Below are 12,383 nucleotides of genomic sequence, written 5' to 3'. Positions count from 1 at the left end.
TTACCATTATCAATAGACTCAGAAAAAGCAACTGACAAACTGACAAAACTCAATACTCATTCATGAAAAGGAAAGTAAAACCAAACACAGTGACACACAACTACTTCCAAATTCAAGAAAATCAAATAAACTCAGAGTTTATGAAAAGCTTGGGAAACACAGAAAAAAAACTGTATCTCCAAAAGGACAAAAATAGCTAGGCATGGTGTTACAAGACTACAATCCTGGCATTAAGTAAGCAGAAGTATAAGGGTCACCAAGACCAGTCTGGTACAGATACATACCAAGCTCTAGACCAACCAAGTGCTACACACAAAACCTTTATAAAATTTAAACAAAATTTAAAAAACAAAATTAAAACTACAATAAAAACAAAAGACTTCCATAACCTTGTAGAAAATTGTTTTAACTTGACAAGAAAAAAAATCTACAGGCCTCTTTTCCCTCTGGCAGTGCTAAGCTAGGCACTGGCACTGTGTGTCATGAAATATCTGCATAGTCATGAAACATCTTTCTCTGCTTCTCCTTGGAGCCAATTTGTATTTTTCTTTCCAGTCCTTGCCTGACCCTCAGACTTGACTCCTCCCTGAATTCAGTCTTCTCCTTGTGCTGTCCACTTTAAAAATTTTGCCAAAGATCATGGTGGAGAGATGGCTCACTGATTAAAATCACTTGCTGCTCTCAGAGAGGACCAAAGTTTGGTTCCCAGCACACGCTGGGGAATTTGCACCCACATGGTATTCCCTTAGATAGACACACACATATAAACAATAAAAGATATTGGTCAGACTTTAACATACACCATACTACGAACCTAAACCTAACAGGTAAGCATATAGAAAGATGCTCTCTAACATAAGTAATGGGTAAATACTGACTGAAACAATGAAACGCCACAGCACATCTAATAGAACGGCCAAAGTACAGAACACAGATATAACACAAATTCTAGTAAGGGCGTGGATCAAGAGGAACTTTCCCTCATTTCTGGAGAGAATAAAAAAGGTACAGCCACTTTGGAGTTCAGCAGTTTCACTTTAACAAACTAAATACGCACATTGTTCAGCAATCCTGCTTAATAGTGTTTACTTGGAAGACTTAAAAATTACACCCACATGAAAATCAAAAATTGGATCTTTTTGTCAGTTTGAGACAGGGTCTCATGTAGTCACACTGGCCTCAAAGTCAGTTGCTGTGGGACGGTCTGTATGTCAAATTGCTCTGATTGGTCAATAAATAAAACACTGATTGGCCAGTGGCCAGGCAGGAAGTAGGTGGGACAAGGAGAGAGGAGAATTCTGGGAAGCGGAAGGCTGAGGCAGAGAGACACTGCAGCCACCGCCATGACCAGCAGCATGTGAAGACGCCGGTAAGCCACCAGCCACGTGGCAAGGTATAGATGTATGGAAATGGATTAATTTAAGCTATAAGAACAGTTAGCAAGAAGCCTGCCACGGCCATACAGTTTGTAAGCAATATGAGTCTCTGTGTTTACTTGGTTGGGTCTGAGCGGCTGTGGGACTGGTGGGTGACAAAGATTTGTCCTGACTGTGGGCAAGGCAGGAAAACTCTAGCTACAGTCAGTATGTAGCTGAGAATAACCTTGATCTCCTCCTGAGCCTTCTACTTCCATCTCCAAAAGCAAGTATGACAGGCACCTTTAGAGCTCCTTTATTTAGGACTGGGAATCAAATCCAAGGTCTCATGCATGTTAGGCAAACACTTTACAAACACAACTACTTCCCCAGCCTTTTTTTTTTCCTTTTGGTTTTTTGAGACAGGGTTTCTCTGTGTAGCTCTGCGCCTTTCCTGGAACTCACTTGGTAGTCCAGGCTGGCCTCAAACTCACAGAGATTCGCCTGCCTCTGCCTCCTGAGTGCTGGAATTAAAAGGCGTGCATCACCACTGGCCGGCTTGATTTTTTTGTTTGTTTGTTTGATTTTGACACAATGTCTTGCTCCACAGTCAGAGCTGGCCTTGGACTTTCAATCTTTCTGCCTCAGCCTCCAAACTGCTGGGATTACATGAATACATCAAGCCAAATTCATTTATGTGGATCTTTATATCATCTGTATGATAATTGTCAAAACTTAAGAGCAATCAAGGGCCGGGCAGTGGTGGTGCACGCCTTTAATCCTAGCACTCAGGAGGGAGAGCCAGGTGGATCTCTACGAATTCGAGGCCAGCCTGGTCTACAGAGTGAGATCCAGGACAGGAACCAAAACTACACAGAGAAACCCTGTCTCGAGAAAAAAAAAAAGAGCAATCAAGATGTTTTTCAGTAGGTGACTAAATAAAGAAATTGACACATCCAATGTAAAGACATGAGGAAAATGTAAAGGCATATTACTTAATTTGAATATTTAAGTCCCTTCTCCCCCAAAGTCCATGTGTGTGAGTAATTGTAAACCATTTATTTATTTTTATTGTATGTGTATGGATGTTTTGCCTGCACCTATGTCTGTGTACCATGTTTGTGCCTGGTACCCAGGGAAGCCAAAAGAGGACAGCAGATCCTCTGGAAGAGGAATTTCAGTTGCACATGGTTGTGAGCTGCCACGTGGGTGCTAGGAACTGAATTTGGGTGCTCTGCAAGAGCAGTCGGTGCTCTTAAGCTGCTGTACCATTCTCCAACTCTCAGAGAGTATCAACTTGCTATAACTTAGCATCACCTCTGATAGAGTAAGAATGAAGGATTGCCTAGATTAAGTTGAGCTGTACACATGTCTGTAGAGAGCTGTCTTAATTGTTAGCTCATATAGAAGGACCCACCACATTATGGGAAACACCATTACCAAGGTGTTTGGAGGGAAGAGACAGGAGACAATTACCAGAAAGCAAGCAGTGCGCATGGATGTATTCATTTCTCACTGCTCTTGACTGTGGATGTGACATGACCAACTAGCTCAAGCTCCTGCTGTTTTGAATTCCCTGAAATTATGGACCAAGGTTGAAGCTGTTTAAGCCAAATAAACTCTTTCCTCCCCTAAGCTACTTTTTTGTCAGAATATTTTATCATAGTACAGAAATGAAACTGGGACAATCTGTTAAAGGCTTGGTCATCAAGATGATGCTATGAAGATCTTATTAGGTTTTTCTGGGAAATTATTATGTTATTGAGGGCAGGTCCAATAAGTGGATTGTAAGACCCCAGTTTCAGTGTCTCTGTGTCCCAGCTCATAATATATGCAACCTGCTCCACCACATACATGAAATATGATATGCTAATAGAGAAAAGGGCCAACTAACCTTAAACTCTACTTGTTGGAATCATAAGCCCAAATATAGCATTTATTATAGGCTAACTGTCCTAGTTCATTGTACTAACGTGAAGCTGACTCATACAATGGGTAAAAAAGAAGCCAAACATAAAGGGTAGATACTGGGTATAAGTGATTCCAACTATCTGATATTCTACACAAAGACAAAACTATGGAGATACTAAAAAGATCAGTGATTACCAAGAGTTGGCAGGATGGAGGATGACTAGATAAAGCAAAGACAAAGTTAAGAAAAAAAACTGTATTGTATAACAATATGCACATAATTATATATTTATCCAAATCTACATGATATACAACACCAAGCATGAATCACAAATGCAAACTATGGATTTGGTATGACTATGACATGTCACTGTAGATTCACAAATTTTAACAAAGTATTAGGTTGATAATGGAGAAATGCCTACCCAAATAGGGGTTACATGAGAAATCTCTACATAATCCTCAGTTTTGCTGTGATCTTAAAATTAACAAAAAAATACAGACTGGTTTGACTGGAAATATGTCTCAGTAGTGTAGTGCTCACCTACCATGCATGTATGAGGCTTGATTCACAGCACCACAAAGACTTTTTTAATACCAAAAACATAGTACTTAGTTAGAAATTTTTTTCCTGGGGGGGAAAAATAATTAAAATTTTTATTTCCCAGGTACTGACTGTAAAACGGGAAGGAGGCACTGCCAAAACCCTATCATTCATGAGACTATTTAAAAATTTAGGACTAGCTGTAAGATATTTATATCACGTGGCTAGATATTTTGTCATTTTCTTCTTTGCCAACATATTATAATTTATGTGAGAACAGATACTTGGTTTTCCAGCTAGGCATGGTGGTGCACACCTTTAATCCCAGCACTCGGGAGGCAGAAGCAAGCAGAGATCTGTGAATTCGAGGCCAGCCTGGTCTACAAAAAAAGTTCCAAAACAGCCAGGACTGTTACACAGAGAAACCCTGTCTCAAACAAACAAACAACAACAAAAAGAATATGTGGCTTTCCAAATACTTCTGGTATTTTTCTCCTATCTCTAAACAGTTATACTTCTAAGAAGACAGAACTGGACCTTCTCTAATGCCCACAAATCCCCTCTTGTGCCCAAAATTGGGAAGAACAAATGGAAGATTAAGAACTATTTTACACCTATTTCAGAGAGCATAAACTGGCTACATCAATTGACACTAAGTCACCAATTCTTGGTAAATATGAACATAATAAGCTCCTTCTTTCAAGTGCACTCTTCTGCTTAGTTAGTATGACTTTAAAAGAAATGAGGAAATTTTTCCTACTTTTTTTTGTTTGTTTTTGTTTTTTCCAGACAAGGTTTCTTTGTGTAACCCTGGCTGTCCTGGAACTCACTTTGTAGACCAGGCTGACCTCAAACTCACAGAAATCTGCCTGCCTCTGTCTCCAAAGTGCTGGGATTAAAGGTATGAGCCACTAGTGCCCAGCTTTCCTACTTATTCTTGACAAGACTTTTCAAGGTTGTCAAAGCATACATAGGACTATATAAGGAAGGAGGAGGAGGGCAAGTACTCCAGAGAGAAGAAACTTCTTATTTCCATGTGAGAGTCTATAATATTATGAGTTTGCTACAGGAACTTGATACACAACCACAATATTCTTTTTTTTAGGGGAGTAGGTGAGGGTGAGACAGTGTTTCTCTGTGTAGCCCTGGCTATCCTGGAACTCACTCTGTAGAACAGGTTGGCCTCGAACTCAGAGACCTACCTACCTCTGCCTCCTGAGTGCTGGGATTAAAGGCGTATGCCATCACCACTTAGCTCATCTGCAAATATTCTAAGACTATAACATTTTAAAATACTATAAAAGATACTCAATAGTTCCAGTTACCTCATATCCCTTTGGTATTCAATATTCTCCTATAATAAATTTTCCTAAAGGTTCACTATTTAATTATAGCATTAATTTTAATAGGAAACAGAATATTCATGACAGAAAAATCCCTCATAAGGTCATGAACTCAGCAAGCTCTCCTGTTTAAATCCATGATTTCCTTAAAAACACCTGTAACAGTTCTATTTTAGATAAGGTATCACTCAGTTGCTTAGGGTGCCCTGAAACACACTACGTAACACAGGCTGGCCTTGAACTCAAAATCCTATTTCTCTGTAGTCCAAGTGTTAGGACTATAGGCATCAGCCCCTATGCTCTGGGCTTTACAGTACTGTTTAACACTAACCTCTTGCAGGACTGGGATAACTGGTGGCTTTCTTTGCTGCAGAAAGTACAGCACCATAAGGATATACGCATATGAAGATAAACTTCCTCGAGATGCATCTCCAATGTCACAGCGCTAGAAAATAGAATGAATACAAATAAAAATTAATATTCTCATTCCACAAACCATTGACTACTCTGATATGCCATTCTTTTTTATTCATTCATTCATTCATTCATTCATTCATTCATTCATTTATTTATGAAAAGTAACTCTATATGGAGTCCTGGCTGTTTGGGAACTTACTATATAGACCAGGCTGGCCTTGAACTCACAGAGACCCACCTGCCTCTGCCTCCCAAGTACTGGGATTAAAGGCGTGTATTACCATGCCTAGCAACTCTTTAAAAATCAGTTTAATACAAATGCTATGAAAAACAAGCACTATCAAAATAAGAAAAGCAAAACAAATTTAGTGACCAAGTATTTGCATTCCAAAAATTATCTTCAAAAATTTATAAAATAATTAAGAAATTTGATTTTAAAATTGGAATAGTTATATTATCAAAACATTAGGAAAAAATTAGTTTATCGGTAAAATTCAGGATAAAAGTACTGGAGCTATCTATACAAAGTCGTAGTACATGTCTTCTAAAAAAATTTTAAGTTAAATTAAAAAAGAAAAATGAGGGTTTGGAAAATGGCTCAGTGGAATAAAGCAATTGCTGTGAAAAACAAGAGGGGCCAAGTTCAAACCCCCAATTCCCACATAAAAGCTCCGAAATGCTTCATGTGCCTGTGAACTCAGCACCAAGGGCAGAGAAAAAAATCGTGGGAGCTTGTGGATCAGCTATCTTTTTTTAAAAGCTCAGGGACCAAACAGGCATGGTAGTATACACTTTTAATCCTAGCACTTCGAAGACAGAGGCAGAAGGATCTCTGAGTTTGAGGCCAGTCTAGTCTAAATAGCAAGTTCCAGGCCAGCTGAGGGTACATAGTGAGACCTTGTAACAAAAATAAATTAAAAAACTTAAGTAAATAAATTAAATTAATATGTACAAAAAGCTCAGGTACAACTCAGGAGATTAAAACAGGGAGATCACCTGAGTCCAAGAAACAGAGCAAGACCCTATCTTAAAAGAAAATGAAGAAAAAAAAACCTATATAAATAAAATTGAGACAATATTTGTTACAAGTCTAACACCAGTATGTTTCACTTTGGCTATCATAAGTATTATAACAAAACAGAAGATTTCACTTCTTCCTAAGTACCTTAGCAAACACTTTCATAGTATATCCCAAGTATTGGACTCTAGGGTCAATAGCTGCATAAGTAGCTAGCATTCTTGTGTTGTGTTGAGCCTGAAAAGAAATTACGTATTAGAAATCATTAAATATGAACTAATAAACTTATAAATCAGGTAAAAAGATACAATATATTGTAAATAGTATATTGAGATTTCAAAATGCCTAACAATTAGTCAAACAAGTCAACTTGACTCTGAAATTAGTATCAAAATGAAAATACTTTTTTTTACACTGCTCACAGTTGAGAATTTACACACACCAATAATCTGTCAACCTTTTTTTTTTTATTATTTAATAAGAAAAAGTGGGAATGCAGTGCCCCCACTATCACCAATTATACTATCAAGTTTCCCACACCTGCAGGGGTCAGTCAGTCTTCCCTGCCAGGGAAGTCTATCTGTCAACTTTTAAAATTTGAAGTATAAACCAATAACAAACATACTAAGAAGGAGATCACAGACATTCCCATTCACAACAGCCTCAAAGAAAATAAAGTTATTTAGGAGTACACCTAAACAAAGAGGTGAAAGATTTCTACCATGTAAACTTTCAATCAAAAAGAAAAAGATAAGACACTAGACACACCATGCTCATGGACTAGTAGAATCAATATTGTGAAAATAACTTTCTGCCAAAAAATCTTTAAAGATTCAATGCAACCCAATAAAAATCACCTCATTCTTCACAGAAATAGAAAAAACTATCCTAAAATTCATATGGAAACACTAAAGACCATGGGTAGCAAAAAAAAAAAGAAAAAAGAAAAAACCTGAACAAAGAGTCACATTGGAGAGATTACAATTCCAGATCTTAAGGTATATTACAGAGCCATATAATAAAAACAATACAGGACTGGCACATAAAAAGACATGTAGATCAATGGAAAAAAATTAAACACCCAAACACGAGTATGCCTAGCTACAGCCATCTAATATTTGACAAAGATGCCAATAACATAAACTGGAGAAGAGACAACATCTTCAAAAAATGGTCCTGGGAAACTGGATGTCCGTATGCAAAAGAATGAAATTATACCAGTTTCTATCACCTTGCATAAAAACTAACTCCAAATGGATCAAAGATCTAAATCTGAATGCTCAAACACTGCAACTACTACAAGAAAGCACAGGCAGCACTTTATTTGGTATAGGTGTAAGGGAGGACTTTCTGAATTAAGACTACACTTGCCCAGGAATTGAGTCAACAATTGAGGACGTCATAAAACTAAAGAGCTTCTGTATTGCTAAGAAATAACCTAGTGGCCAGGAGGTGGTGGTGCATGTCTTCGATCCCAGTACTCGGAAGGCAGAGGCAGTCAAATCTTAGTGAGTTTGAGGCCAGCCTGGTGTACAAAGCAAGTTCCAGGTTAGCAAGGACTATTACACAGAGAAACTTGTCTTGGAAAACCAAAAATAAAAAGAAAAAAAAAAAGAAAAGAAAAGAGGAAGGGGAGGGAAGAAAGAGAGAGAGAGAGAGAGAGAGAGAGAGAGAGAGAGAGAGAGAGAGAGAGAGAGAGAGAGAAAGAAAGAAAGAAAGAAAGAAAGAAAGAAAGAAAGAAAGAAAGAAAGAAAGAAAGAAAGAAAGAAAGAAAGAAAGAAGGAAAGAAAGAAAGAAAGAAAGAGTCGAGTAAAGAGAAAGCCCACAGAATGGTAGAGAATCTTTACCATCTGTAAATATGACAAAAGGATTGATTGATATTCGGGAAATATAAAGAATTCAGGGGTTGGGGATTTAGCTCAGTGGTAGAGCGCTTGCCTAGCAAGCACAAGGCCCTGGGTTCGGTCCTCAGCTCTGAAAAGAAAAAAAAAAGAATTCAAAATACAGTTAAAGGGGGAAAAAAAAAACAATCCATTCAGAAATGGGCTTGGGATATGAACAAGGAGTTCTTTTTGTTTGTTATGCTTTTCAAGACAGGGTTTCTCTGTGTAGCCCTGGCTGTCCTGGAATTCACTCTGTAGAGCAGGTTGGCCTCAAACTCAGAGATCCACCTGCCTCTGCCTCCCAGCTTAAAGGTGTGCACCACCACACCCGGCTCAGGGAGTTCTTTTAAAAAATAAATAAATAAAAATGGCTGAGAAATCGCTCTCCAAAAAATGTTCACCATCCCTAACAATTAGGAAAACACAAACTAAAACAACTTGGAGATTTCATCTTACCCTAAAACAAAACAAAACCAACAATAAATGCTGGAGAAGATGTGGTGAACTCTCATCTTCTAAGGGCAGGATTGCAAATTGCTGCAGCTACTCTGGAAATCAGTGTGGAGAACTCTGAAAAAGTTACAAATAAATCTACCATATGAGCCAGCTATACCACTTCTTGACATATGTCCAAAGACTCAACATCCCAATCTACCAAAACTTGCTCAGCTGTCTCAACTGCCACTCTATGCATACAAGATGGGACATAGAAGCTACAAAAACGCCCTTCAACTGATGAATGGATCATGTGGTACATACATGAGGGACTACTATTCGGCTGTAAGGAAAAATGAAATCATGAATATGCAGGTAAATGGATGGAACTGGGAAGAAAAAAAATTCACACTGAGTGAAGTAACTCAGATCCACAAAGATAAACACATCGTGTTCTCTCCCATCTGAAGTTTCCTAGGCACAAATCTTCAGATGTGAGTATATAATCTGAAGTGAATAAAGAAGCCAGAAAAGTAAAAGGGACTATGGAGAAAAAGAGAGGAGCAATAGAGAGGAATAATAGGGTACGAGTGATTTTGAAAAAAAAATTGATGAAGGAATTTTAATTACAGAATGGGAAGGACATTATTTCAGAAGGAGGGAGGAAAATAAACTAACATTCAGGATGCCTAAAAAAGTCATAAGGAATCATGTTATTATCTAAAATTACATATAATACATATACATATATAGTTAAATAAAATTTCCCTATTGGGCTGAAAATGTTCCCTTCAAAAGCCACAGACTTAAGAAAAAAACCTACACTAGACATGAAAAGCTCCTTATTGAGTCATTGGTCAGGGTTATCCAGAGACTTCCAAAATACAGGCTATTGTTGCCCTGGGTTGCCTCCCAAAGTTCGACAGTAACTTCCTATAGCTTAAGATATGTTCTGCCAGGGCTGGAGGGGCTGGGGGTAGCACACACCTTTAATCCCAGCACTCAAGAGGCAGAAGCAGAAAGAACTCTGAGTTCCACGCCAGCTTGGTCTACAAAGTGAGTTCCAGGACAGCCAGGACTGTTACACAGAGAAACCCAGTCTCCAAAATCAAAAACAAAAAGCTAGACATCATATTCTTCTGAAACATGACCTAAAGAATCCAATCTAGTTCTAATCTGAAAGCCTCTTCACTGAGGACAAGCTTTCATACGAGAAGACTCCATGCAAGCTTCCAAGAGAGAGAAGTAATCAATATTCCTATTCAGTTATGATGCCGATGAACTAAAGCAATGGCAAGCATGAAGACATAGCAAAGGTGCAATTATGGTGCACATACCTTGGCAGTAAGCAATGTCTCTCTAATTAGACTCAAGGCCAGCTCAACAAGAAGGAAATCATGCCTGGTACTGGAAACTTGGTCAACAACAGTGAATTCACGGATCTACATGCTAAATATTATTCTACTCAGAGAAGGTATAAGACTCACGCATCAAAGAAATGTCTCTGTGTAACAAATGGAAATCATTCCAGAAAATCTCCACCAATCAAATGCAAAGAACAAGTAACTAAGTGAATGAAGCCCAGCCCTAACTGATCCACCTAAACACAACTCCTGAACTTAAGGCTCAGAAATCATAGCAGAAGAGGAGACAGGAAGATTTTAAGAGCCACAGGAGCAGGACATTTGCTAGAAATTTCAAAGAAGCGAAACCTATGAAATCCCAACAACATGGCTGTCTAAACAAGACCTGAAAACAAGAACTACACCAATAGACACCCTAAAATGAAAGAGGAAATCTCACAGGACCTATCCTAGAAAAAAAATAAGGACAACTAAGGAATGCTAAGAGCAAGAGAAATAGTCTTCCCCAGGGAAGAGCACCCAAATTGGTTATCTAATACCAAGTGATCAGCTCTGAAATCATATACATGCAAGTAAGTAACTTTATATAAACCGAGCAGGTTATATTTATATATTAGGAATATACATACATATATACATCATACATATATACAAACATACACATACATAATAATTAAAGAAATAGATGCCATCAATTTGTGGAAAGAACATGAGGGTGCATGGGAAGGATGGGAGGAAAGGGAAGAGAGAAAGGGATGTAGTTTTATTTTCATATCAAAAATATATTTAAAATATAGAAGTAAAAAGTACAATGATTGCCGAGCCTATAAAGGAAATCTTACCAATGTGTTATATAGACTGATATCACCTTCTAGTCCACTTCGTCGGTGTTCAAATTTTACAATAGGCACTTTGGCAGTAGTTATAGGCAGAATGTTTCTTAAACCTGAGGGTAAGGGAACAAAAAAATTTAATCAAGTTAAATACTTTCTATAATGCTACAAAGTACTTTTTGTCATAAAGATAAGTTATGAAATTTTACCTGGATGCCTCTTAAGAATTTTTGCCAAATTTTCAATTATTTCCTTACAGTTTAATTTCTGGAAAAATAAATGAGAAAGTATGGTTCAATTTGACCTACTGTAAATTCTACCGTAACCATAGCATTTAATACTGGTACTTAAAATTTCTAATCATGAGTTGTATAACCTTGTTTACCAAATAACAGTTCAAAGACCCCATCACCAACATAAACCTGGAACCTGGTAGAAATGCAGACTCTCAGGCCTTTCTATTAAGTATTCTAGGAAGATCCCAAGGGTATTCACACATTGACTGAAGTCTGAAAAGCATGAAGAAAGCAGAATGGTTTTCAATATGTGAATCTGTTTTTATAGAAAATTATCTATGATATCCATTCTTTTGGTTTTGAATGGGGGAATTTATTAAGAATGCAGTAAGTGGGAATAAAAGAATAAAACAGTAAGCACTAAAACATTAATAAGAGAGAAGCCCAGGTAACAAAACAGCAAGACCCTTTGAACAAGAGGATCTCAAGCAGAACATTTAGTCAGTTTACTTACTGTTTTACTGTTTTAGTCCTGGTACTATATATTCAATAAACTAGCTCATTTAAAAAAAAAAAAAGAAAAAAGTACAGCTATTGTAGATCATTATCTATATAAAACACAACTGGTGCAGTTGCAAGAGCTATAAGATGCCATTTCTGCTAAAACTTACTGAATGAAATTAAAGATAGGTTTAGTGAGGGCAAAACACTGTAATGATAAAGAACACAGGCACGCAAGTTAGAAAGACCCAGACTCAAATTTTAAAGTATTAACTGTTTTCATGACTGATTCTTAACACCTCCAAGCATCATACTACTATTCTATAAAGTCAAAATAATCATAAGTTTCTGACCTACAGAGTTACTGGAGAATTACATAAAACCTATTAAAAAGCATTCAGCAGCCCAGAGGTGAAGGCACATGCCTTTAATCCCAGCACTCAGGAGGCAAAGGCAGGCAGATCTCTATGAGTTTGAGGCCAGCCTGGTCTTCAGATAGTTCTAGGACATCCAGGACTGTTACACAGAAAAACCCTGTCTCCA

At 37.7% G+C, this 12,383-nt stretch overlaps 1 protein-coding gene across 11 annotated transcripts in view; it reads right to left on the bottom strand.

Moving 5' to 3' along the window:
- Tut4 (terminal uridylyl transferase 4) overlaps nt 1–12,383 on the bottom strand; it is a 116,484-nt gene that overhangs the window by 30,166 nt on the left and 73,935 nt on the right. For all 11 annotated transcript variants that reach the window (XM_076564701.1, XM_076564702.1, XM_076564703.1 and 8 more), the window contains 4 exons: nt 11,313–11,370; nt 11,113–11,216; nt 6,736–6,825; nt 5,485–5,598 (listed from right to left, as the gene is read on the bottom strand). In XM_076564701.1, the coding sequence (XP_076420816.1) occupies nt 5,485–5,598; nt 6,736–6,825; nt 11,113–11,216; nt 11,313–11,370 (366 nt within the window). The remainder of the gene's footprint in view (nt 1–5,484; nt 5,599–6,735; nt 6,826–11,112; nt 11,217–11,312; nt 11,371–12,383) is intronic.

The sequence above is a fragment of the Peromyscus maniculatus genome, chromosome 2, assembly GCF_049852395.1.
Source record: "Peromyscus maniculatus bairdii isolate BWxNUB_F1_BW_parent chromosome 2, HU_Pman_BW_mat_3.1, whole genome shotgun sequence".
Taxonomy (NCBI): domain Eukaryota; kingdom Metazoa; phylum Chordata; class Mammalia; order Rodentia; family Cricetidae; genus Peromyscus; species Peromyscus maniculatus.
Note: the sequence above shows the minus strand (reverse complement) of the source record. Positions and strands in the feature narration are given on the sequence as shown.